The sequence below is a fragment of the Danio rerio genome, chromosome 2, assembly GCF_049306965.1.
Source record: "Danio rerio strain Tuebingen ecotype United States chromosome 2, GRCz12tu, whole genome shotgun sequence".
In the NCBI taxonomy this organism is placed as follows: domain Eukaryota; kingdom Metazoa; phylum Chordata; class Actinopteri; order Cypriniformes; family Danionidae; genus Danio; species Danio rerio.
Window position 1 is genome coordinate 47,125,235 of NC_133177.1, and position 27,421 is coordinate 47,152,655.

Here is a 27,421-nt window from a genome sequence, read left to right on the forward strand (position 1 = left end):
TGTCCTGTTACCTATACCTATTAGGGTATATTTGTTTTTTAAGAACTTTTCCAAACCTGGAAAATGAGTTGCCAAAATTCCATGAGTTTTCCAGGAATGTATGAACCTTGGGTGTAGCATACTGATGTGTTTACTGTATTTACAGTAGTTCTGCTCTGGCTTACCTTGGCCTCATACTCCTCCACCTTGGGCTCCAGCGTTTCGGTCTGGAGGTCTTGCTTCAGGTCCATGTCGTCTTTGAAGGGCTGGGTGGAGGGAGAGAGGGAGACAGAGGGAAGAAACTAAACCATCAAACGACAAAACACACACACGGAGAGAGGGAGGAAGAGAAGGAGAGAGAGAGAGGGAGGAAAAGCTTTATCAGAATCCGTGAAGAACAGATGTTTGTGCTGGCAAGAAACTCTTTCACCATCACGCACTCTTGCTAATTATATGCTGTCTGTAAAAAGATCCTTCTTTTAAGGGACAGTTCACTCAAGGATAATTCTGTCATCATTTAGAGTAGGGGCTGGGTGATGTCTTAAAAATTTCATATCATGATGCAAGTCATCTTATATCCTGATAATGATCTATATCGCGATAAAAGTACAATTTCTTCACATTCGATCAATGAATAGTTTATATATATTTATACAACAGTTCTGTCTGGTTCTTGAATCTGATTGGTCTATAGCCATGCAATATTCTGCCAGTAACAGCACTCATACCACCTCTTCACCCTTGTGTATTACTCCACCCACATACAGCGACAAGCAGAGGATGCTCTACAGTTTGACAAATATTGCTGCTGTTGGACAACATAATGTACTTTTGAGGCTGTTTTAGTCAAGGATGTAGTTGGTTATATTGCAAGTTTATATATAAGGATAGTACCTATTTTCACATTTTTTGCATTTCTGAGAGACAGCACATCCGCAGCCATTAGCCTTTCTTTAAGCAAAGACGGTTGCCGATGTTCATCCACAAGATGGCGACAGACACCGCATAATAAGCTCTAGGAGGAAACAGCGTGATTTCAAACTACAGCTGATCAAATCATTATTAAACAGGCAAATGACTTTCTAAGTTGATCTCTCTCTCTTTTGTATGTTGTAGTGCTGTATTTCTACCATAGTAATATTGTGATCTCCCGATTGCAACGTAGAAATACTGGGAGATATCTCTGTGGACTGATTTCATGCCGTTCAGTTTTATAATCGTAAAATGTTAGCAAAATCTTCTATGTTGTCATCACGCTAGAGAATCATTGCAATACTAGCTCTAAAATGTAATGGCTTCTGCTGTTCTGACGTCAGCTGCAGATGTGAATGAATGGCAGAAGAAAGTAGTTCTTCTTACAAAAGGGCTATGAGAATATATATACAGTTGAAGTCAGAATTATTAGCCCCCCCTTTGAATTTATTTATTTTTTTTTTCAAATATTTCCCAAATGATGTTTACCAGAGCAAGGACATTTTCACAGTATGTCTGATAATATATTTTCATCTGGAGAAAGTCTTATTTGTTTAATTTTGGCTAGAATAAAAGCAGTTCTTAATTTTTTATTAACCGATTTAGGGTCAGAATTATTAGCCCCTTTAAGCTATATTTGTTTTCGATAGTCTACAGAACAAACCATCGATATACAATAACTTGCATAACTACCCTAACCTGCCTAGTTAACCTAATTTACCTATTTAAGCCTTCAAATGTCACTTTAAGCTGTATAGAAGTGTTTCGAAAAATATCTAGTCAAATATTATTTACTGCCATCATGACAAAGATAAAAAAAAATCAGTTATTAGAAATGAGTTATTAAAACGATTATGTTTAGAAATGTGCAGAAAAAATCTCTCCGATAAACAGAAATTGGGGAAAAAAATAAAACGGGGTTAATAATTCTGACTTCAACTGTATATTAATGACTGTTTATTTATGAACATGAATGTTTGATAAAGAAATGGGGTAAAAATAAATATTAATAAAATAAAAACACTTTGTAAAAACTAATTACAGGTCCAATATAAAAATAATTGAATGCAAAATGTAAACAGGCAACTTTCTCACAATGCTGTATTCATGTTTCTGTCAGCATCCCTGTAATGGCGCGTAATTTTGCACTCATATAAGTACTAGGGTAAACATTGTATTTTGTGACCTGATATACTTATTTGCTCAAGTAGGTATTTTGAAGAATGCTGGCAACCAAACAGTGGATGGTTAGCTTCCACAATATGGTTCGGCAATGCTAAGGAGGTCAATGTTTAGCATCAAACTGTTTTTTAAAAACATTCTTCAAAATACATGTTCAGCTGAAGAAATAAACTTCTGACAGCGAGTAAATGATGACAGAATTGGTGAAACTGTCACTAGGTGAACTGTCCCTTTAAATCATTTACAGTTGTGAATAAACAGCAGAAATTGCTCTGTAAACCTGACACTTTATAAACCTATAAAAGCGGCTGTCATTGTTCTATTGGGATTTCTTATAGCACCTCCTAAATAAAGTACTTTTACACGCATTTCAATCATTTCAGACTGCAAATTCAACTATTGGCAAGCCAGATTCATTTTGGCCGACGCAGGACAAGAAAATGTTAAATGTTTTTAAATAAACACTAAAAGCTTCCAGCAAACAGAAGCATTTTCTTCCAGTCTGATAGCAAACATGTTGCATGAAGATGTATAATAAGAATATCTGCAATATATTTTATAAACTGTTATACAATTGTTCAAATGTTTAGAGCCAGTAAGATTTTTCTTTACCAAAAGTCATACCACATATTTATTTCAATTACAAATTAATATTGTACTTTTGAACTTTCAAATATTTGTCAATAAACTTCTGTAGTCACTGTTTTCAATAAAATATATTAAGCAACATTATTTTCAACAATGATGATAATTATTAGTTAGAAAAATTATTTTATCTTCTGAATTAAATCAACATCTTAGCATAATTTCAAAACAAATATGAGATTTTTTCTGGAGAATTTGTGCAAGAAATGTAGCATTGTTTTCACAGAAATAATGTACATTTTTAACATATTTAAATACAAAACTGGTATTTTAAAATACATATACTTTCACAATATTTAAGCACTTTCTAATTAAATAAATGTGTAAGATATTTATTTTAAAAGTTACTGAAACATAATGATTATTTTTTAGTGAGGCTGAATTTTAGATTAATGCACTATAGACAATGCTAACCAGCAGAGTATGTTATAATATTACTATATTCAAAATTACATGAAACTATGTGCACACTTTTATTTTATTGCTGACAGGTCCAAATATATCACTGGCATATATACAGCTTTCTCTGAATTAGCCAAACTTTTTAAGTGAAACACACTCAAATGTGAATCACCCTGTAAATATATTTAATTTAGAAGGAGTTAAAGTTGACAGCCTGACAGCCTATTTTCTAATATAGATACTCACAGAATACATAGCCTTTACCATTCGCGTGGCTGTTGAAGCGCTGGCGGCCTCCTCCTCCAGATTGGTCTCCTTGTTCACCGTTTCCACCTTAATGTCTGGCTTGAGTGTCACTCCACGACGACCTGCAAACACAAGAGACCACATCAAGTTTGATTGGAGATATGATTTAATACTACCATTAAATCACAGTAATAGACACTGGTCAGAAAGCTGGATTGTGACTGCAGTATTTTTATTGGTGCCTCAGGCTGAGATTTGTGTTATGAGGCAGTTATTCGAAATTAAGGCATAAATCAATATCACATTTATCATTAAAACAGATATTTTTGTACTTTATGTTGGTTGATGTCCAAATTTAATGAGAAATCTAATGATGTTTAATATGTTTTATTGATTCATTTAGCATGAAATGGTTCATCTGACAAATGCTGTTGAAAATGGCCTAATATTAATATGTTTCTGGATGTTTTTAATATATATTTATAAAAATAACAATATGTATATACAGCTATGGAAAAAATGAGACAACCTGAAAATTTAGTATCTCTAGATTTACAATTTACACTGATGTGTTTGAGTAAAATGTCTTTTTGTTATGTTCTGAAAACTACTGATGACATTTCTTCTAAATCTAAAAATACAAATATATTTGAATTTAAATAATATGCTTGCTGTTATAGATCAGCGACCAGCGTCTTCCAGTAGAATGTTTAGAACTTCCCTTTACATTGTTTACAACTGGTAATTTGCGATCTGAAAATGGGTTTCAATAGCGTTTAAAGTGGATTATGGAGTGTTTTTGTGACACACAACTTTGAAAAGTGTGTTAAAGCCGTTATAATCTGTCAGATGTGGTTCACGCGCGAGAAAAAAAAACGTTCTACTAGTTCATGTACCTGCCGTCAGAAATACAGTGTGTGTATGTGTTTGTGTGTGTGTGTGTGTGTTTGTGTGTGTCTCCCCGGCCAGTCAGCTGTTAGCTCAGTGGCTCTTCAATAAATGCGCACATGCACACACGCACACACGCAATACTTCACAGCATCATAGAGCAAACCAGATTACTGGCATGAAACTTAACAGGTATGTAAGTCTTGCAATTTACAAAAATGAGTGACTGATACTCTGTTGGCTGATTGCATGTTGATTCTAATCGCGAGCCGTTTATGTTTCATTTAGTGTGTTGTATTTACCACAGTTTGTGTTTTTCTGTCATTTCAAAATATCACTTTTTCACTTTGTCACAGTTATTAAATCAGTGTGTCAGGGGACAGACAGTACAGGTGACTTTAGCGATGCCGAGGCTTCATTTAAACAGCAGAAGGTGCCGTCTAACAACGAGGGGAAAATGCCTCACAGCAGTTGTTTTCCCTCCATTAGATTGCATTTTTTAAAACGATCAGTCCAGGAGGTGGTGCTGATCGACAACAGTATTCAAAGATGACAAAATCAGATAAAATAGATTTAAAATATCGTTTTAAAGGTGTCCAAAATGTGACTGTTTATACACATTAGCTGCCGACCGAAAGTTCTTAGCATTCTACTTGCGCATACACGCAAAGCACAATTAGTCATTTTGGATTCCAAGTAAAAGGTCTAAAGCTTTCACAGTATATGCAATATACATTATATTTTACACAGTATTTACAATCACATTAAATTTTTTTTTCTTATTTTGATTAATTCTCATTTTCTTAATTTTGTTTTTGAAGAAATGCAATCAACAATATTTACAGAATAATATAATAATGAGTTAATATAGCCAATTGATAAAACTAATTATTATCTGGCTAGTAAAATAGACTTTAAAGTTATATATGTATAATATATAATTACATGCAGAAATTAATAGTTAATTATATGTAAAACTGTAAAACAATTTACTATAAAATAAATAACTTTCTCCAGAAGAAAAAATATTATAGTAAATACTGAGAACTTTTTTTACTGAGAACATACAAACTCTACATAGAAACGGCAACTGGTTCAGCCAGGACTCAAACCAGCGACTTTCTTGCTGTAAAGCGACAGTGATAACCACTGAGCCACCGTGCCGAATATATATCAGAATATATGTATGTCATATCTATAATATTTTTTTCTGACGCATACATTAATGATTTTAATATATAGTTACCAAACAATTAATTTCACGTATTTTTATCAAATATATACATCATTATCATTTAGTATTTTTCCTTATAAAGGGAAATGAGAAAGTCATTTAGACTTTTATTCTTTTCAGTTTTTTGCCACACGAGGGCACCACACTGCAATCACACATTCTTTTGACTTTTTTTTTTTCTTAACAACTGACTTTCAGCGCATTGCCTCCTACTGCATATGTATATTTATTTTCTTGTCATCTACTTTCCAGTGATTCATTGGACAAATTCATCTCAGACAAATAAACACAAAACAGATACACTCACACATAAACCGTGTACTCACTGCTTTTGCGTTGTCGATACAGATAGAAAATCAGAGCAAAGAGGAGAAGCAGAAGCAAAATGGAAGATCCAACAGATCCGCCTGCTATCACACCTACAGGCACTATATCTGAGGGAGAGAGAAAGAGAGAGAGGTGTGAAACATCTAAAATACTTACAGATGTTATGTCTAAGATGGGTATTATATCTACATCTATATCTGAGGAGCAGACACTGTTATAAAAACAAATGAGTATTAATACAAATGCTATTTCAGAAAGAGAGAGATAAGGAGAGAGCGAGACACGTCTAAGGCAAAGATAGACAGATATAATGTAGATTTGTTAGACATCTCTGGACAATATATCTGGAAGAGAGATGGTATTACATGTACAGGTGTTACTGTATATCTGAAAAATATATAGCAAAAAAAAAAAAAAAAATAGAACACTGACCATCTGGGGTATTCAACTACAGTCTTATATATGTATATACAGTGCTCAACATACAAGTACACCCCTCACTAATCTCTCATTTAGATTAATATTTTCTATAGTAGGCTTTGCAATATTATATTTGTGCATATACATTGGATTAGTCAGTACTGTAGCCAAATCTGGAGCTTATCTAACAAAATAACTTACAATAGCGGTCCAAAATGAGTACACCTAAATTCATAAGTTTTTGAAAAATATTTAATAAAACATTTAAAAATATTTAATATTACATTTAAAAAATTTTAATTACATTAAAACGAAAATTGAATTACATTATATTGAAATATAAATGTACTACCCTTCTATTTTTAAATATGTTCGGTGACTAAAATAGTAGTTGAGCAAATATATCAATTTAATAAATCTATTTTTTTAATGCATCAAAATGTATTACCTATATTTACTGAGAAATTGATAAAAACATTTTTAAAATGGGGTGTACTCGCTGTATATGAGTGAGAAAAGATGCATATGCATTTCTGTGACAATTTCTGTGAGAGAAAAATTGCTAGTCTATCTACTTGTACAGCTGAAGACTAAAAATATTATTAGTAAAAAAGTCAAATATATTTTTAATTGATGTTTAACAGCAAGGGAATTTTTCATTGTATTTCCAATTTAATCTTTCTTCAGACAAAGGTTTTATTTAAATATGTTTGACTGGAATAAAAAAAAATCATTATTTAAAATATATTAAATATGGATAAGGTCAGTATTATTCCCATTTGACTGGCTACAAACAACTTAATGACTTACCTAATTAAATAAACGTGTCTAGTTAGCGTAATTAACCTAGTTAAGCATTTAAATTGCACTTTAAAAGTACTGAATAAAAGTATCTTGCAATAATAGTATAACATAAATATAACATATCATGTATTGTCATTATGGCAAAGACAAAAGAAATTAGTTATTAAACTATTATGTTGAAAAATGTTGAAAAACAAAACTTCCCTCAACACATTTAAAAAAGAATTAAAATTTCACAGAAGGGCTATTAGTTTTGTCTTCAACTGTATATTCGAGAAAAAGTCACCTTGACACTACAGTATATCTGACAGAAAGCTTTTAAGACGCTACCTGAGAGAAACGGGTAGTATAAAGTTGTTATATTTCTGACAGAAAGACATTTATGGACACCATCAGAGAGACAGACAGGTACTATATATCTAGGTGTTATATATGAAGAGTTCAGATGCAAAAACCTCTAAATGCTAACTGAAATTTTCTTCTTAAAAGAGCATTTTTCTCAGCCTCAAATATATTTGCGCAGCTATTTCACTTTAAAGGCAATGCAAAGAACCTATTTTTTTGCCATAAAAGTGGATTTACTGAACATATACACAGGAGCTTGCCAAAAATTCCCATTTTAGAAGAACATTTCAGATGACATTTAGAAGTTTTTGCATCTGAACTCTTCATATTCAAGGAAAAAGGAGACTGGTATTAGCCCAGTGCAGGGGTGTCAAACTCAGTTCCTGGAGGGCCGCTGGCCTGCACAGTTTAGTTCTTACCCTGCTTCAACACAATTACCTGTAGGTTCAAACAAGCCTAAAGGACTCAATTAGTTTGATAAGCTGTGTTTAATTAGGCTTGGAACTAAACTGTGCAGAGCTGCGACCCTCCAGGAGTTTGACACCTGTGGCCTACTGTATTAGTCACATGTTTATAACATGTTATGTATCTGACAGAAAGAAACCAAAAGACACAATATCCAGGAGAAAGTCATCTAAAGCTAAACGCAGGGCCCAAAATGAACATTCAAATATTATAAAACACAGTTTCTTATCAGATTCTAACAAGAACATTTATCATTTAAATGTCATTATTTGAATAAGTCAATGCCTAAAAATGAAATATGGTAATGTGCGACTATCAAGCCACAGAGAATTTTCACAAGTTTTTTATTAGAACGGTTTATAAGTCTGTTGTGGACAAAGAAGCATTTCAATATAAAAGTTACTCTGCTGGCTTTCACAAAAATAAAAGCCTCTTTAGTTTATTGTTGGAAAGCACATAAAGCAACCATAAATTAATGTTTACTCATGTACTAAATCAACAAATCAACAAAACCAGAGAAAATATAAGCCGTCTCTGACCTGTTGCTATGAGGCTCTCACTTTTATTATTATCATTAGTATTATTGAAATTAACATGAATAAGATTGCAAATTTTGCTATCCGATAGTAGCATAGTGAGTCTTTATTATTATTATTATTTACTTAAAATTATGAGAATTATAATAATAATAATAATAATAATAAATTAAAATACTTTTGTTTGCCCAATTTTTTCAGCTTTTTAAAAAAAAAAATAATAATAATATGTTTTTACTTAACTAAAATATTTTTGTCTGATTCTTAATCACTGAGGCTGGAGCAAAATGTTCATTTTCGGCCTGCAGATAATATTTCTAAGACAGAGAGTGAGAGACAGACGGTACTATATCTACAGGTGTTATATATCTGAGAGAAAGACACCTACGGACATTATATCTGTGAGATAGAGAGACAGACAGATATTATACCTTCGGATGCTATATCTGAGAAAGAAATAGAGAAAGAGAAAGAGAGAGAGTATTATACCCACAAACACTTCATCCGACAGACAGATCCAGAGCTACAGCAGGGTATTTTTCTGACCTGTCTCTTCCAGGGTAATGATCATGGTTCCTGGTCCAAAAGCGTTCCATGCCGTGCAGTTGTACGTGGACTGGAAGTCAGCCTCCATTACATTGTTGATGGTGAGTGTGGATAGAACGGCACCCCCTTGTGTTGCAGGTCTGCTCTGCTCAACCGTGTATCTCTCCAGCAGTGTCCCTCGCTCCTTCTCCCACACGTTCTCCTTCCAGGCCCAAACCTGCATTCACAAACACACACATATTTTCACTAAGGATGTCAATTTACATAAATTAAAGGGATAGTTCACCAAAAAATAAACATTTTGTAATTATTTGCTGGGCGAGGCAGTAGCGCAGTAGGGAGTGCTGTTGCCTCACAGCAAGAAGGTCGCTGGGTTGCTGGTTCAAACCTCGGCTCAGTTGGCGTTTCTGTGTGGAGTTTGCATGTTCTCCCTGCCTTCGCGTGGGTTTCCTCCGGGTGCTCCGGTTTCCCCCACAGTCCAAAGACATGCGGTGCAGGTGAAATGGGTAGGCTAAATTGTCTGTAGTGTATGAGTGTGTGAATGAGTGTGTGTGGATGTTTCCTAGAGATGGGTTGCGGCTGTAAGGGCATCTGCTGCGTAAAAACTTGCTGCATAAGTTGGCGGTTCATTCCGCTGTGGCGACTCCGGATTAATAAAGGGACTAAGCCGACAAGAAAATGAATGAATGAATAATTATTTGCTCACTCTTACAGTTTTTCTCTGTCACTTTGGTACATTTTTCAGATCAGAATTGAAATTTGCAAATCAGTAAGTGCATTTCTCAAATCAACACATACAAAAAGCAAAACACCATGGATTACCGCCTTCTGTAAACTTAAGACACTTATTTAGCCTTGCGCATACTGCAGTCAAAGCGATAAATGGCTGCAATGCAAGACTTATTTTAGATCTTTTGTACATTTAAATAAATATCAATACTTAGTTGGCGTGATAGCCCAGTCACGTGGATGTGTCAACAGCACTCTAGGTGTCCCGAATTTGAATCCTGGCACGTGGATCATTCCTGATCCTTCTCTCTCCCACTTCACTTCCTGTCATTCTATTGTCCTATCAAATAAAGCAAAATACTAAAAATAAATATAAAAAAAATAAATAAATATTGATACTTGATGCAAGTATAGCGATAATGCATTACAGTCGGTGTTCTGTCAATTTTTCCTACCTTGTCAGATTGTCCTTCATCCTATTCAAAAAGTAGGTAGCACATTTTGAAGACGCAATATGCTACCCATTAGATTTTGCAACCACTGTAAATTTTAATGTGGAGTAGTTTAATATGAAGCTGTAATATCGCCCTATAACCTACCCAAGCCCTAACCCTAACCCCAACTTCAGAACCATTAAAATACAGTATTGGTAGCATAATCTGATGGGTAGAATAAAACGTCAGGACACTTGTTATATCGCGTTAAATTGACATATCGATATTTTTACGAATCCTACACCACAGGATGTGCAAAAAAACACTCAAAAAATAAGCATCCTTACTTTAAGTTTGTTTTTACTTTAATAAAAGACTAGTAGGATTGTAGCATTTAATAATGATTAAATATGACGTCTAATACATGTACATGTAAATTGCTCCACCTCAGATGTGTACTCTGGTCTACTGTTGTACAGTATGAGAGCATCCATTGATACTGTAAATGTGTTATGTTCTTCCCAAACCATGCACAGGAAGAAAAAAACGTAGAATGTGAAAAGGTCAACCTGTCCACCACAGCGCCCTGCACAGCTGAAAATGCCATCGTTGATTAATCTTTTACATCCCTAATATTCACATTAGTAAACACGTCATACATTTTTGAAGAATACAGAAAACACATACACACAAACAGGCAGGGGTTTACAGGCGGTACATGGATTTGCTGTGAACTGTGGGAGAGCAGATAGTTCATACAAAATGAACAGCGCTTCATCAAATATTCACAGCGCTAATGTCCCTCTCCAGCTGAACACAGAGAGGATGAGGAACAAAAGCTTTCGGCCGCCTCTCCTTTCCTCTCCTCCACCTTCTTTGCTCATGCATTCCATTATTCATTCTCTCATAAGCAGCATCTTCACATTAAGGCCAGTACTGTTGTGCCATGTCTCATTATCCAGAGAGAGAGAGAGACAGACAGACAGAGAGTTCTGGAGGACTTCAGGAGGAGCCTCTGTTCATGAAGCTTTCGTTGAATCTTTATTCTCTTCAATACCTTGCTTTAATATTATCCCTGTAATTTATTTCATTTTGTTTGTTGTTTTATTCCAGTTAGTGGAGTGTTCTCTATTCTATAAATAATTATTGTTTGCTCTTTGATATCTTTTATTGTTATTTTAAATTATAATATAATTGAAATGTTATGCATTTGTTATTATTACATAGTAACATTTTGTAAACCTTTTTTAATTTAATATTAATTTCAAATTTGACTTCATTTATACTAGTCGACAAAAGTCTTGTTGTCGATCCGGGTAGAAAGAGCCACAAATAACAACTTGACTTCTAGTTGATCATTAGAATAAGTGGTAGAAGGTAGATTTTTCTGATGAATCATGTGTTAAACTGCATTCCAATCATCACAAATACTGCAGAAGACCTATTGGGACCAAAGATTCTCATGGAAATCAGTCAAGTTTGGTAAAGGAAAAATCACGGTTTAAGGTTACATTCAGTGTCAAAGTGCTCAAGGATTGGCCAGCCCAGTTACCAGAGATGAACATTATTGGGCAAGTCTAGGGTGAGAAGGAGGAGACATTAAAGATGAATCCAGAGTCTTGATGAAGTCTGGGAGTCCTGCAAGAACGCTTTCTTTGCCATGCCAGATTAATTTATTAATGAGTTATTTGAATCTTTGCAGAGATGTATGGATGGAGGTCTCCAAGATCATGGGAGTCATACACAATATTCCTTCTTTTTCCACTGCACCATGACTTTATATTCTTTACTGTACGTTATTTCTGTTAAATGACAAGACTTTTGTCTAAGCAAGGTCAGACCTTGCTGTCCTAATTAAATAATTAAAAATCAAGGCATGGTCATATTTAATTTTCGTAAAATAAGCATAATCTAGAGGCCTCTGCCTATCATATAAGCCACTTCTGATACCAAATGATCAACTGTAAGTCGAGTTTTTTTTGTTAGGCGACAACAGTTTTGTTAGGTAGTGTGTTAATTATAACGATTTTTCTTAACTGATTTAATATCACAAATTTGGACTACTGTCCTTTTAAAGTAATTATACGTTATTTTTTGTATACTATACTATACTATCATTTTATTTTTCAAATTCTACAATTTGTTTCCTCTATTTTCAGTATCTTTACATAACTTTTTGTAAAAAATTTAAGGTAAAAGTAATCATTTTACTTGTTCATACTATTTGATATGCAGTTGAAGCCAGAATTATTAGCCCCCCTGTTTATTTTTTTCACTAATTTCTGCTTAACGGAGAGAAGATTTTTTTTCAACTCATTTCTAAACATAATAGTTTTAATAACTCATTTCTAATAACTGATTTATTTTATCTTTGCCATGATGACAATAAATAATATTTTACTAGATATTTTTCAAGACACATCTTTACAGCTTAAAGTGACATTTAAAAGCTTAACTAGGTAATTTAGGTTAACTAGGCAGGTTAGGGTAATGAGTTATTGTATAATGATGGTTTGTTCTGTAGACAATCGAAAAAAAAATAGCTTAAAGGGACTAATAATTTTGACCTTAAAATGTTTTTTAAAAAGATTAAACACTGTTTTTTTTTCTAGCCGAAATAAAACAAATAAGACTTTCTCCAGAAGAAAAAATAATATCAGACATACTGTGAACATTTCCTTGCTCTGTTAAACATCATTTGAGAAATATTTAAAAAAAGAAAACAAATATCAAAGAGGGGCTAATAATTCTGACTTCAACTGTATATATATTTAACACAAATACATTAGACTTTTAAATTCTTTAAATACTGCATTTCACTTTAAATATTTATATTGTTAAACATATTAAAACCTCATACGTTTTACTGTATTGTTTAATATCAGTTCCGCCTTGCATATGCTTTTCAATAACTTATATTTTACTCATTTAGGGAAGCAGTTTGTATTCAGCCAGTGAAGCATGCTGAAACCGAAAGAAAAGAGCGACTATAAAAGTGGATGAAAGAGAATGAAAGGGGGAGGAGGGTGACTAGAGGACAGGTGGAAAGAAAGAACGAGAGACAGAAAGAGAGAGAGGAAAAGAGGCAGAGCGTTGAGTAAAGTGCTGAGATTGTTAAAAGCTCACTCATTTGTCTGTCATGTCGCGTCGTCTGCTGCTGATAATCGACACTGAAAGGTACAGGAGTTTGTTCTGTGCCGTCACTCTTTCTCTCCCCCTTCCCGTCAGCCCACCTCATCTTTCATGTCTCATTTCATATCTTCTTGACCTCTATTTTTTCACGCTTCCTTTGCCATTGCTCTCTCTCTCGCTCTCTCAGTATTCAATCAAGTGTAATGTAAAGATGATACAAGAAGGACGAATAAAACAAGTACAGTAAGAGACGCATTAAGAGAACACATTCCCCAGTCTGTATATACTTTTGTGTCATATCTGTGGGATTAGTGCCAAGAAAAAAGCATTGAAATAACAAAAGTAATGCATAAACAAAATCTCTAACCATTGAAAAAGCAAGAATTAGTTTTATCTTAAAAGAAGAAAGTTTAAGGTTTATAAAACAGTAAATTGTTTACTTATAAATTATTTAATAACTAATTTTACACACATTTAGACATTATCTGAGAGATGCATGAAATTTAGAGTCTGCTGTTAAATGCAATGTTATAACATTGTCTATTAATTTATAAAAGTGGCTAAGAATGATATGGTTTAACACATTTATAGTATCACAAAAATTAGGTTTGTGTTTAAAAATATGCAATAGAATTTAAAGAGCACCTATTTTACCCCTTTTAAAAGATGTATGATAAGCCTTTGATGTCTTCATAATGTGTCTGTAAAGTTTCAACTCAAAATACCCGTCAGATAATATTACAGCCTCCAGAATTGGCCCATTTTGGTGTCTGAATACATTGAAGCTGTTTTTGTAGCATGTGGCTTTAAATCCAAATGAGCTGCTTCTCCACACCCACCGTTCCCACGTGCGTGTCTGCATCTCATCATGCGTATCTCAGATAAAAAGCACAGTGACAGACCCGTATGAAGATGAAATACAGCTCATTAGTCAAAAATACCAAGTAGGTTTATTTCACCTATTTGTGGTGGAGTTTATTCAAGCCTTTCTGAAATGATGAGTCCCATGCAAATGCCATTTGCAGTACACACACCTATTAGCGTTTACTGACACCATGCTGCTGTGGTGATTATAGCGGTTGAAAATTAAAATCAAACTCTCTTTATTATAAACATGCTCTGTTTTAAAAAAAAAAAAGTGTTAAACTTATAAAACTTATCAAAATGACAGAGAGCTGTAACAAATATTTTAATCCCAGTTTATTTGCAAAACAATGTTGTGTAGACATGTGTACACATGTTATTATACTGGTAACCTGGCACCTGGTAATCAATTCAGAGGGCTGGGAAAACCGCACTCCTACGTCATGTTGCAGTGGGCCTCAAAATCACTGGGATTTAGATGCTATTTTAATGTCAGTAAATATTAAGCTTTATATTAAAAGAAATATTAAGTAAATATTAGAATTAGACTTATTGTCTTTATGTCACTCCAATATGACAGTGGACACACTATACCTACACACAGTTCTGTCCAAACAGCTTACAAAAGTTGATTTGCATCATAGGTGCCCTTTAAGCATGTTTCAGAGTGAATCTAAGCCCTGTGATCTTTATACATAATCAGCTCATGAAATTGATCTTGCATCAAACATCTTTCCAAGTTTGTAATAAGTTTGTAATGCTTTATAAATGTGTTTTCAAGAGAAGCATTGGGGAGGTTTCCGTTTGGTTTTCAAATAAAGAAAGAAATGTGGTTTAACATTTGAAGGCAAAAACAAAATCAATCACAAATGTTAGTTTTTGCAATTTAGTGTTGTTATATGGAATAAAAATATATAATAATAATAATAATAATAATAATATATTAATATTATAATATGTACACATACATTTAAATGCATCTTCTTTTTATTATAAATATTTATTTTACAGCCACAATAGAGTTTTAATTAAAAATAAATCTCACACCAATAATCATAAAATTGTGTAACCCTTGTTAGATTTTCTTTTCACCAAAATAGTGAAACTCGCTAACTTTTTTTGTCACATCCAAAATGCATTTGCTCATTTTAAATCTAAAAAATGTTTACAGATTGATATTTTTTTCGATCCCATAACTCTGTGGTAAGTTGTTTTAGAAAATATAAACAGCTGATTCAATATAATGATAGCATATACTTTCTATGTGAATTTTTGTGTTAAAATTTTATTGCAAATGTTATACCCATAACACTGGATTTGCTCAAATAATTCATCATGTATTGTAGCATTAGAGACATTAGATAACATTAGCTTCATGAGTATCTTGTAATAATAAAAACAAAAAACATGATCGTTTCTGTGCAGAACTGAGTATGATCTGAACTCACGATTTTGTCTGGCGGTGGAGTGCTGGCTATGTAGCACTTGATTTCCCCTTTCTCTCCTCTCACGGCATACTGGATCGGCTCACTCGAGATGATTGGAGGACCTGGACAGCCAATCAAATCACAGCAGAGTCATATTATGCTTTTCATGTTTTAGTAGACTAGTGCCAGCATGACATGACATGACATGACATGTTCTTGGAAAAAAAAAAAAAACTGTTGTATTAAATCTAGACCACCACAAAAGACCATCAGACCTTCAGTAGATGATCATACAACTGTGGAAAAGTAGCCGAATCGGATATTCACATATATAGTTGAAGTCAAAATTATTAGCCCCCCTGAATTATTAGCCCCCTGTTTATTTTTTCCCCAATTTCTGTTTAACGGAGAGAAATTATTATTCAATTCAATTCATCTTGATTTCTGAAGCGCTTTTACAATGTAGATTGTGGTAAAGCAGCTTCATATAGAAAATTATAGTAAATTGAAACAGTGTCAGTCCAGTCTTCAGTGTTGAAGTTCAGTTTAGTTCAGTTCAGAGTGGTTAAATATTCACTGCTGAGAGTCAAAACACTGAGGAGCAAATCCATCGATGCACAGCTCCACAGGTCCTGAACCATGCAAGCCAATGGCGACGTGAATATATATAAACAGTATGTCACAAAAGTGAGTACACCCCTCCCATTTCTGCAAATATTTATTTATAACTTTTCATAGGACAACACTGCAGAAATGACTCTTTGACACAATGAATAGTAGTCAGTGTAAAGTGTTTATAGCAGTGTAAATTTATTGTCCTCTCAAAATAACTACAAATATAGCCAATGATAGCTGAAAAATGACAAAACTGAGCACAATTAGTATGTGTGTGTGTTACTGACCATTGACAGTGAGTGTGACCTCAGTCTCCCCAACACCAATTCTGGGGACGATGGCTTTACACACGTACTGTCCTGCATCTGCTTGACTCACAGACTTCAGGAACAGCTGATTACTGTTACTGAGGACCTAAAAAACAAACAGTCAGACAGACAGACAGACAGCATTAAAATCAGTCACCAATGCGTTTAGTTTTGTGTGTATATAAGTGCTGTTTTATTTTAATAGATTAGGGTACTGGTGGCTCAGTGTTTAGCACTGTTGCCTCACATCAAAAAGGTCACTGATTTGAGGCTTGGTTGGAACAGGAGGCATTTCTGTGTAAAGTTTGCATGTTCTCCTCTTGTTCACATGGATTTCCTCCGGCTACTTTGGTTTTCCCCACAATCCAAAGACATGCAGTATAGGTGAACTGAATAAACTAAATTGGCTGTAGTGTATGAGTGTGTGTGAATGTGAGAGTGTATGGATGTTTCCCAGTACTGGGTTGCAGCTGAAAGGGCATCCGCTGCATAAAACATGCCAGAGTAACTGATGGTTTGTTTCACTGTGGCGACCCCTGATAAATTAGGGACTAAGCCGAAGGATAGTGAGTGAGCTTAGGGTACAGATAGGTCAAGTAGGGAGTTCACTAACTCGTGTTCTCGGGTTCTCGGGTTCACTAACCATACTGGAGCCTTTTTTGGTCCAAGTGAGGGTAAGCGGAGGATTTCCTGACCATTTACAGTTAAGTGTGACATCTGAGTCAACGTCCACTGTTACAGGCCTTGGCTCCACCACCAAAATTGGGCCAACTAAGAGAGATGGAGACACAGAAGTACACAAGCGTCACTTTTTTTTAAATTTAAATGTGTGTAAGAAAGAATCTACAAACAAAAACTTCCAAGATTTTCTAGCGTGTCTACAAAACTTAAAACAATATATAAATAAAAATAAAGATAATTATAATAACCCTAGAAATGATGCATAATGGCAGAATAAATCTCCTAATTTGTAGTTGTGGATTTGATGTTTTTTAAACATAAATCAAACCAAAGCACATTAAAAAATCGTTAACTTATAAATTTTGCTTACATTTGGTACTGAAAACAATAAGGAAATGCGGTAATGAAAACATAATGCACACTAGTTACACTACTTAGCATCGGCAAGCACCACTATAACATAAAACCTTCACTAGTCAAGTGTGGTAGATCATCAGATGGATGGACAGAGATACTCACAGTGAACGTCCACTAATATACTGACGTTAGTGCTGCCCACTGCATTAAACACCAGGCAGGACACAGGCTCGGTGAAGAATGAGTGATCTGCTGTCGTCTCAAACACACTTTCTCTTGCTCCGTCTAGAATCACGCCACCTTTAGCCCACCTACAACATACCAGGGTCATTACAGTTAACTAAAACTAAAGAGAAAAACTTTTTGTTACTGAAATAAAATATTCTTACATTGAAATAAAAAATGTTGTTAAAAACAAACAAAGTGAAAACATGAATTAAAAAGTTAATTAATTTAAATTAATAAACATTTTAAAAAGAATAATAGAGTAGTACATGCACAGTATGAACAGTGGTGGCCTACTTATTTCAATGGCATACTAATTTATGCTTGATTTAAATGTATTGATGTAGATTTTCTAAGCATATCCTGTATAAGTGTAGTTAAAAAAAATGTGCATAGAGTTAGATTTTCTCTGCATTTATTTGTCCAAAACCTTTTTGGCAGATACTATAAGTACCTTAACCATGTTCTAGTACAGCATTTTTCTTATATTTTCACGATAGTTAAATTCAGGATTCCATTGCATCACTACTGTATACCCTCGGTAAACACTAACCTGTAGCCCATTATAGGAGGGTTGGCAGTTGCCTGGCAGGTGAACTTAACTCGCTCTCCTTCAAGAACTGAGCGAGGCTCTATGGACAAAATCACCGTAGGAGGATCTGGAAAGAAAGTGAGGTGTCAACAGGGTACTTTTGTGCAAACCATATTCTAGCACAGCAAAGTACAGTTAAAGTCAGAATTATTAACCCCCCGTGAATTATTAGACCCCCTGTTTAGTTTTTTCCCTAATTTCTGCAGATTTTTTCAACATTTCTAAACAATAGTTTTAATAGCTCATTTTTAATAACTGATTTATTTTATCTTTGCCATGATGACAGTAAATATTATTTTACTATAACATTTTCAAGACTCTTCTATACAGCTTAAAGTGACATTTAAAGGCTTAACTAGGTTAATTACGTTAACTACGCAGGTTAGGGTAATTAGGCAAGTCATTGTATAACGATGGTTTGTTCTGTAGACAAAAAAAAAAAGATGCCTGAAGGGGCTAATGATTTTGACCTTAAAATGTTTTTTAAAAAATTAAAAAATGCTTTTATTTTATTAAAAATAAAACAAATAAGAGTCTCCGGAGAAAAAAATATTAGCAGACACACTGTAAAAATTTGTTTGCTCTGTTTAACATAATTTGGGAAATATTTAAAAAAGAGAAAACAATTCAAAGGGGGGCAAATAATTTTGACTTCAACTGTATATGTAAAACAGTACAAATGGTAACTCTTTATTTTAATTTAGACATTATACTAGCTGTAAGTAACTTCTTAGCTACATCTCAATGATAACAAGAGGTCTTTAGAGTATTGATCAGGGGTTCCACTCTAAGCCAAATGTCAAATTTTCTGACTTCTCCCAAACTTTCACTGACTAAAAAGCTAAATTTCCATGACATACTGTCCAATGAACAGAAAAAAAAAATATATATATATTTTTTTTAAAGTTTAATGTTAAATCAAGCAAGTGGTTCTTCAAATTTAGAAGAGCTTACAATTCCTTTAATTGCCACAGTTTTTCTGCAGTTTTTGGCCAGTCAGGACACTGTTCATTGCTTTACAGTATTTTACATGACAATATATTTGTATATAAAAACTGCTTTTCTTGTGGGGGATACTTCCAGTTGTCATATACACAGATCTCCTCAGGCCTGTTTTAGATGCATCATGATATTATTGCAATAGACATTCAGATTTTGATTCCATGCTAATTTTGACGAAGTCACGGCAAAAACTTTAATTTTAGGCTGCAATAATCTGAAAAATTTCCCACAAAATCCATGAGGGACTAATTAAGACAAAAAAACCCCACAAAAAAAATATTTGAACAGTCTGATGATTGTATTTGATTGCCGGATGGCAAGTGGGAAAGGAATAAAAGAACAGTAAAATACTCTAACCATAATAATATGCAAAACATATGAAACATTATGATTAAAAATATAGTACATTTTGATAAATGCAAAGTACATACATAGAACTTTTAAAATTCCACGATATTGCAGAAATTTCATGACCTGTGGAAACCCTGATCAGTAAACAATATGTCTAATTCCTGCTTAAACATTATTTTGATGCATTGCCCCACCAACAGATCATTTTGTCTAGGACTTAATATACTTAACCCTAATCATAAGTCTAACTCGACAAAGTTACTTATAGTTAGAATAATATCTAAAGTCGACTATTAAACTGCACACACTTACGGTGGATGTTGAGGGTGACAGTTGATCTCTTCCCCAGTGGAGCAGCCAGGTTTGAGGCCACGCAAGTGAAGTTACGTCCAGTGTCTGTGTCCATTGGCTGGATCTCCAAAAAACTTTTTGTGGTCACCCTTTTCCTGTCCGATAACACCTCCTGGTGGATTTATATGTAGGAATTTGGGAAGTTAAGTATATATACAGTATATATAGACATTAATAGTGCTAGTGTGTACAGTTGAAATCAGAATTATTAGCCAATTATCAGTTCAATGGAAATATTTTTTTCAACAAATTTCAAAACATAATAGTTTTAATAACTGATTTCTAATAACTGATCTAATTTATATTTGTCTTGATGACAGTAAATAATATTCTACTGGATATTTTTCAAGACACTTCTATACAGCTTAAAGTGCATTTTACTTTAGGTGCTTAACTAGGTTATTGCTTAAGTAAGCTAATATTATTGACCTTAAAATGGTTGTACGAAAATTTAAAAACGCTTTTATACTGGCTGAAATAAAACAAATAAGACTTTCTCTAGAAGAAAGATTTTTATTGAAAATACTGTAAAAAATTCCCTGCTCTGTTAAACATCATTTGGGAAATATTTAAAAAAGAAAAAATGGTCCCACTTTATATTAAGTGGCCTTAACTAATATGTACTTACACAGGAATTAATAGTTTGTTACAATGTACTTATTGTGTAAATACATGTATTTATTGTGTACTTATGTATGATTAAATACCTGTATGTAATTACATCTGTAACTAACTTCTGTACTTACATTTGTAAATACACTGCTGACCATTCCCTACACCTTAACCCACCCTTAAACCTACCCATACCACCAAACCTGTCCATAACCCAACTCCTATCCCAACTCAAGAGCACCACAAGTGTTCTCAAATACATTATGAACACAGTAAGTACATTGTATTTATTTTTTGATGCAAGTACATAGTAGTTAAGGACACTTAATAAAAAGTGGCACCGAAAAAATATTTTATAGGAGGATTACAAATTTTGACTTCAACTGTATATTTGTTTGCTTTGTCACATCCCCTTGTGTCGTCACTCACAGTGCTGGTATGAGCTCCTTCCACTATGATCCCATCTTTGTACCATTCAATTGTTGACATTGGCTTTGCTCCTCGAGACACACAGGTGAGGTTAAATGAGGTTCCTGCCGTCAACAGGATCTCTGGAGATCCCTCAATTACGGGACCATCAGGAGGAACTACACAGACAGACAGAAAACACACTAAAAATGTGGTACACACTTTACACAAGATAATGTTTAGAAATACTAATCTATGAGATATTTGGATACTTTTGAATGCTTAGTTCTATACTACTTTTTGAAGTTTGTTTAAAGGAGCCAAGGATGCAATAAATTTAATTTTTAAATTTGATTTATGAAGGATTGCGTAGCAATGAACGCTGTAGTAATGATGAATAAAATAAAAAAAAAAACTCAGCTTTGATATAGAAGGAATACATTATTATTTTTATACATTTTTATATTTATACATTATTATTTAAAAAAAAACATATTATCTAGAAAAACATAGTTATTTTAAAATTGTACAAATATTTCATAGTGATACTGCTTATACTGCATTTTTGATCAAATTAGGTTGCAAATGAGGCTTGTTGCATATTTAAAAAACATAATGACCTTAAATGTTTCATTAGTAGTCATGCAGACAACTTTATTTCTCAATTATTTCTTATATATATTAAGTGATCTGATTTTTACATATTACCTATGTAGCATATAATGGCAATGTACATCCTTGTATATAGTGCCAGAAAGGCTTCACATACAGAAAAAAAAACAAACAAAGAAATAATGTAGATGGTTAAATTGCTCCAAGGCAGCAGTGCAGAATCTCTGCAATTAGTGTCCCTACAAAACATGTTAAATAAAGCAAACAGAAAGCATTCTTTAGAAAGAAGTGGCTGAGCTTATGCTGGAATCCTAATGTTTCTGCATACTAAACAGTACATACTGTACATTGCATACATATAACTCAACAATCAAAACTAAAAATGCATAAAAATGTAAGGACATAGCAAACTGAATTTTTTTTCATTCATTCATTTTTTTTTAGCTTATTCCCTTTATTAATCAGGGGTTGCCACAGTGAAATGAACCGCCAACTTATCCAGCCCATACACAGCTCATAACACCCATACACTCTCGCATTCGCTATGGCCAATTTAGCTTATTCAATTCACCTATAGCATATGTCTTTGCACTGTGCTAGCTGAACCTTGAACCAGCAACCTTTTTGCTGTGAGACGGCAGCACTGCCCACTGCGCCACCATAAACAGAAATTATTAATATAATTAATTAATTATTAACCTCAATTTTAGAAGACTATGCTAGACAAATACTCACATGCCTCTCAAATGGCACATATTGAAATGTTTGTGTCGTATACATCTTTCACTTGCTTGGTGTTAACTGCATTATAAATTACTCGTTTACTCTCCTTCAAGTAGTTCCAAAGCTTTATGAGTTTGTTTTTTCAAAAGAAGATATTTTGAAGTATTTTGGAAACCGGTAACCATTGACTTAAAAAAAAAATAAATAAAATAATATATATATATATATATATACATATATATACATATACAATATACAATGGCACTCAATGGTTTCCAGTTTCCATCATTATTCAGTCCTTTGTGTTCAACAGAATAAAAATGCAATCAGGTTTGAAATAAGTGGAGAATGAGAAATATTTTGACGGCTATTTCATCATAATAGTGCAAATGACCCATCGAAAAAAGTTTTAAGTCCAAGTGGAACCCTCTGTTGGGTTGCATCGGTGTAACTTCAGCTAATCGGTTTTGGCCAATGCACAGAATTATTTTTCATGAGTTCAACATCCAGTTGTGCAAGAAAACAAACAATCTGACATAGATGAAGTCCTCTTTCACTACTGTATTGCTTTTAAATATAGAAAACATTGTACAAGTGACTTTTATACTAAATCTTGGACCTTAATCTTGAAACAAAAAAATGACTTATTAAAAGGTGTGAAGCACCAAAAGCGACTGATATTGAATGAATTTAAAACACTATTTTGGCTATTGTTGTTATCCATGAACTTTCAAATGTACTTTTTGGTTATGATGGCCCTCTGACAATCTATTTCAACTAAAATAGTGCTTTAAATGTCACTTACAAACAGTATTTAAATCTTATAATTAAATAGTAGCCTAAATGAGGCCTATAACTGCAAAAGGTTCCACTTTTGGAGAAAAAAGAAAAACCCCTTTCACCAGGCTGGCTACAGGCCTGTAGCACATTTCAGATGATTATATTTATATGCCAGAAGTAAAGTATTTTAAACAACATCACATTATTCTATGCTACATTATAGACTACTTTGAGTACATTGAACGTTTACTCACTCAGAACGGTGAGTTTAGCTCTTCTGGACCTCAGAGCGGCTTCAGTGGCCTGACACTCGTACAGGGAGTCATCGGTCAGATCCGCCGACGTGATCTCCAGATTATACTGCCCAACATCCATTATACGCAAAACACGGTACCGTGGCCATGCTGAAACATACACACACATCAGCACTTTTTATCACAATAAACTATCATTAATTAACTGCATGCATTATTATTTCGGATGTGGATGAAAACTGGCATAGCTTATACAGTATGTACAGTTCAATTCATTTGTCTTTTGTCTTGAGTTGAAAGAACGATTATTACATGATTTTTACTTACACATACAGCTGATACAAATATACATATCCATAAAATATTCTTCAAAAGCTCCATCAATCATTGAATTAAAAAAAAACCCAAGCATATATTTTTATCCAGCCAGTTTTGCCCATCAGTGATTTTGTGTTGGCTTGTACGACATGTGTTTGTCAGCAGAGGGCAGCACCATAACACATTGGCATTCAGACTGCACGCTCGCTCTCTCTCTCTCTTGCACACACACATTATGACATCATCGATCTGGATACCAGGAGGACAAAAGTATTGGCAACGATTACATCATCCTTTAGCTCAACCAATCAGCGAGCAGACGTTTAACCTGTGCGCGTGTTTGCACATCTATATGTGTATGTGTCTGTGATTAGAGAGCGGACAAAAGATCAACATGTCCAAAAAAAAAAAAGGGGGGGGGGGAAGGAGAGAAAGACAGAGGACAAAGAAAGAAAATGGCAATGTCTGGACAACAAAGGGGATAAAAAAAAAATATGTGTCTTGCTTTATTTCAAAAGACAGACTGTATGTTGCATATTTGTTGCTTATATACATTAGAAACTACAGATATCTCAGCTAAATGGACTGAATGGACAAATAGTGTCCAAATGTGGTCAGTCATTTGTTCTACAGTCAAAAATCACTGCTTTACAGCCATTGCTCATAATATTCCATTAGAATAAAACACACTGTAATCACATGATGAATGATTTATTATTTTTTTATTTATATATTCACTTGAGCCAAACGTCCCTTTTTGTGCTCACTGTACCGCTAAACTACCTTGTCTTGTTCTTTTTCCCTTTGGTCTCATCTTCTCACCTAAAGCACTTAAGTCAGCCCATACAGACACTTGTTTCTTTTTTAAAAAAAAGAGCACAACGCCCTTGGTTTGTGTAATTGTGTGCTCACCCCTTAGATCCTCTCCGATTCCAAGAGCGAGGCCGTCTTTGGTCCATTGTACGATGCCGGTGTAGTTAAACACGACGCAGGACAGAACCACCCTCTCGCCGATCACCACAGACTGATCCGCTGGCTCCTGTGAAAACCGTGGCCCGCTGAACACTGGCAGAAAAAGACAGAGGGGCAGAAATAAGGTTCCCCTTCGGTTGGGGAACTTCAGTGCCATGAATGGGAGGATTCGGATCAGAAGCCGCTTATCTGGAGAGTATTGAACGGGCCAATGAATGAAATTAATTGGCAGCGTAAGCTTGCGCAGGTGTGCGACATCTGCAATTATCTCAGCATATAAGCACACCTGAAGCCAGCAGACGCCATCCTTTTCGCTTCAGATCCTTTCTGAGTGAGTCGATGAGGGTTCCTCTTGCTGATCAGCACTTCAGAGCGAACGAGTGTGTCTCCCGGTCCAGAGTGGGTCTTCGCGGTGGCAGACGGTCGAGCTGGGTTACTCCCTTGCCTGCGGTTCTTTGGGTCCGGTCCTCCAGAGCGGTGCGTATAGTTGCAACTTTCCTAAAAGAGCAACACAGTCGTGCAGCACGTCCTTTTCAGGATGGCGCTCCGACTGTGCGTTTCTGGATGCGGGGGTTTCCTGTCTCCGGATGATGGACACGATCACTGCATTGCATGTTTGGGGGTCCAGCATGTTAATGCGGTGCTCGCGGGCGGTTCATGTCGTCATTGCGATGCCATGACCGTTGCACAGCTAAGATCGCGGCTAACTTTCGCAAGAGAGCGAGCCACCCCAGTTGCCTCCTGTTCTAAAAAAGCAGCGGGCGCTCGGGCAGATCTGAGGGTTTCAGCGGGAGCTAATCCGCCGCCCACGGGCTCGCGGACCTCTCGCTCCTCACGGCGCTCCATCCAAGCTTCGGGTGGTGAGAGTGATCCGTCTAACCAGATGATAGCTCTCACACTCGCTGACACCGGAGATCAGATGTCCTCCGCGGCATCGGAGGGTGGGCTTTCACTGTCTGACGAAGATCCGGACCCGCTCGCCCCCTCCGGGCAGGTGAGCGCTGTCAAATCGGATCCTGAAGCGGACATGTTAGCCGTGCTTTCCCGGGCTGCTTCGGCCGTGGGGTTGGAGATGGTTTATCCCCCAGCTCCGCGGCCGGACCGACTAGATGGGTGCTACGTAGAGGACCAGAAGGCGAAGCCTTCGAAGCCTCTCGTCCCCTTCTTCCCGGAAGTGCACAGTAGGCTCACGCAGTCCTGGAGGGCACCTTTCTCTGCCCGTGCTGCGAGTGCCTCCGCCCTCACCGCCCTTGACGGCGGAGCTGCCAGGGGGTATGAGGCGATCCCGTCAGTGGAGCGCGCTATCGCGGTCAATCTTTGTCCGCGCGGCGCCTCTACGTGGCGGGGTTTGCCCCGCCTCCCGTCCAAAGCCTGTAGGTTGTCTGCCTCCCTCGGAGCCAGAGCTTATAAGGCTGCCGGCCAGGCTGCTTCTGCTTTGCACGCGAGGGCCACCTACCAGCGCTACCAAGCGCAGGCGCTGGCCGAGCTGCACGAGGGCGGGTCCAACCCAAGCTTATTACATGAGCTGCGCACCGCGACCGACTATGCTCTTCGGACTACTAAGTCCGCCGCGTGTGCGCTGGGGAGGACGATGTCCACACTTGTGGTTCAGGAACGCCACCTCTGGCTAAACCTGGCCGATATGCGCGACGTTGACAAAGTTCGCTTTCTTGACTCGCCCATATCCCAGGCTGGCCTGTTCGGCGACACCGTCGGTGAATTCACCCAGGAATTCAAGGCGGTGAAAGAGCAGTCGGATGCGATGGGCAATGTCATCTATCGGCGTGGCCGTAAGCCCGCTCCGCCCGCCGAGCCATCCACCTCCGCTGTTCCTCGCCGAGGGCGCCCGCCAACGAGTGCTGCCCCGCCCCCGCCTGCGCCTCCGGCCAAGCGGGGGCGGCGTTCACCTCGAAAGCAGGCAGCCCCTCCTGCCCAGGGCGCCGTTAAGTCCGGTAAACGGACCGCGAAGCGTCCCTGAGACAGGCCATCCGGAGAAGAGGAAACTTGCTCTTTCCCCGCTGGAGGGCGGGGCCCCGATAACAACGGTACTTTTCAGTGCCACCAAAACATCAGTAAAAGAGCACTTTTTCCCTTCCCCGGATGTGACTGCACGAGTTCTGCCAGTCCGGGACGCGCTGCCTTCCGGCTCGCAGACTCTACGTGCTTCGCCAGTGGCTCACGAGCGCTGGGGGGACGGTCTCCCTTCCCTCAGCCCTCCAGCCCCCTCTCCGGAGTCAGGGTGCGGAGCCAGAGCGAATCGCTCTCCTCCAGCTCTTCCGCGGGACCCTCGTGCTTCCCGGATCAGCACACCCACTCCGCGCTGCCCCACCGCTGGTACGTCAGCGATTGTAGCGATGACTCCATTAGCGAGGGCTCTGCCTGCCTGGTTAGCGCGGGCCAGCCCCTCGCGGTGGCTCATACGCACAATCAGACTCGGTTACGCGATTCAGTTCGCGAAACGGCCCCCCAAGTTTACGGGCGTGTATTTCTCCAGGGTCAACCCCCTGTCCGCCCCTGTCTTGCGAGAGGAGATTGCTGCCCTCCTGGCGAAGGGTGCAATCGAGCCGGTTCCTCCAGCCGAGATGGAGAGTGGGTTTTACAGCCCATGAGTGAGCGGTGGGTCACGGCCAATCCTAGATCTGCGCGTTTTGAACCGCTGTCTGCACAAGCTGCCGTTCAGAAT

The 27,421-nt window shown here is 36.5% G+C and overlaps 2 protein-coding genes across 22 annotated transcripts in view; both read right to left on the reverse strand.

Moving 5' to 3' along the window:
- Positions 1-27,421, reverse strand: part of zeb1a (zinc finger E-box binding homeobox 1a) — a 368,188-nt gene that overhangs the window by 161,294 nt on the left and 179,473 nt on the right. The gene's annotated exons all lie outside the window — the stretch shown is intronic.
- kirrel1b (kirre like nephrin family adhesion molecule 1b) overlaps positions 1-27,421 on the reverse strand; it is a 77,257-nt gene that overhangs the window by 5,487 nt on the left and 44,349 nt on the right. For 4 of the 21 annotated variants that reach the window (XM_068222736.2, XM_073911307.1, XM_073911286.1 and 1 more), the window contains 13 exons: positions 24,679-24,831; positions 23,449-23,598; positions 21,101-21,258; positions 20,021-20,171; positions 18,317-18,422; positions 17,701-17,849; positions 17,144-17,271; positions 16,480-16,606; positions 15,599-15,699; positions 8,992-9,208; positions 5,875-5,982; positions 3,445-3,548; positions 165-245 (listed from right to left, as the gene is read on the reverse strand). In XM_068222736.2, the coding sequence (XP_068078837.1) occupies positions 165-245; positions 3,445-3,548; positions 5,875-5,982; positions 8,992-9,208; positions 15,599-15,699; positions 16,480-16,606; positions 17,144-17,271; positions 17,701-17,849; positions 18,317-18,422; positions 20,021-20,171; positions 21,101-21,258; positions 23,449-23,598; positions 24,679-24,831 (1,733 nt within the window). Of the gene's footprint in view, positions 1-164; positions 282-3,426; positions 3,549-5,874; positions 5,983-8,876; positions 8,892-8,991; positions 9,209-15,598; positions 15,700-16,479; positions 16,607-17,143; positions 17,272-17,700; positions 17,850-18,316; positions 18,423-20,020; positions 20,172-21,100; positions 21,259-23,448; positions 23,599-24,678; positions 24,832-27,421 lie in introns of all 21 variants that reach the window. The other 17 variants (XM_005171361.6, XM_073911279.1, XM_073911261.1 and 14 more) reach the window with 7 other exon arrangements.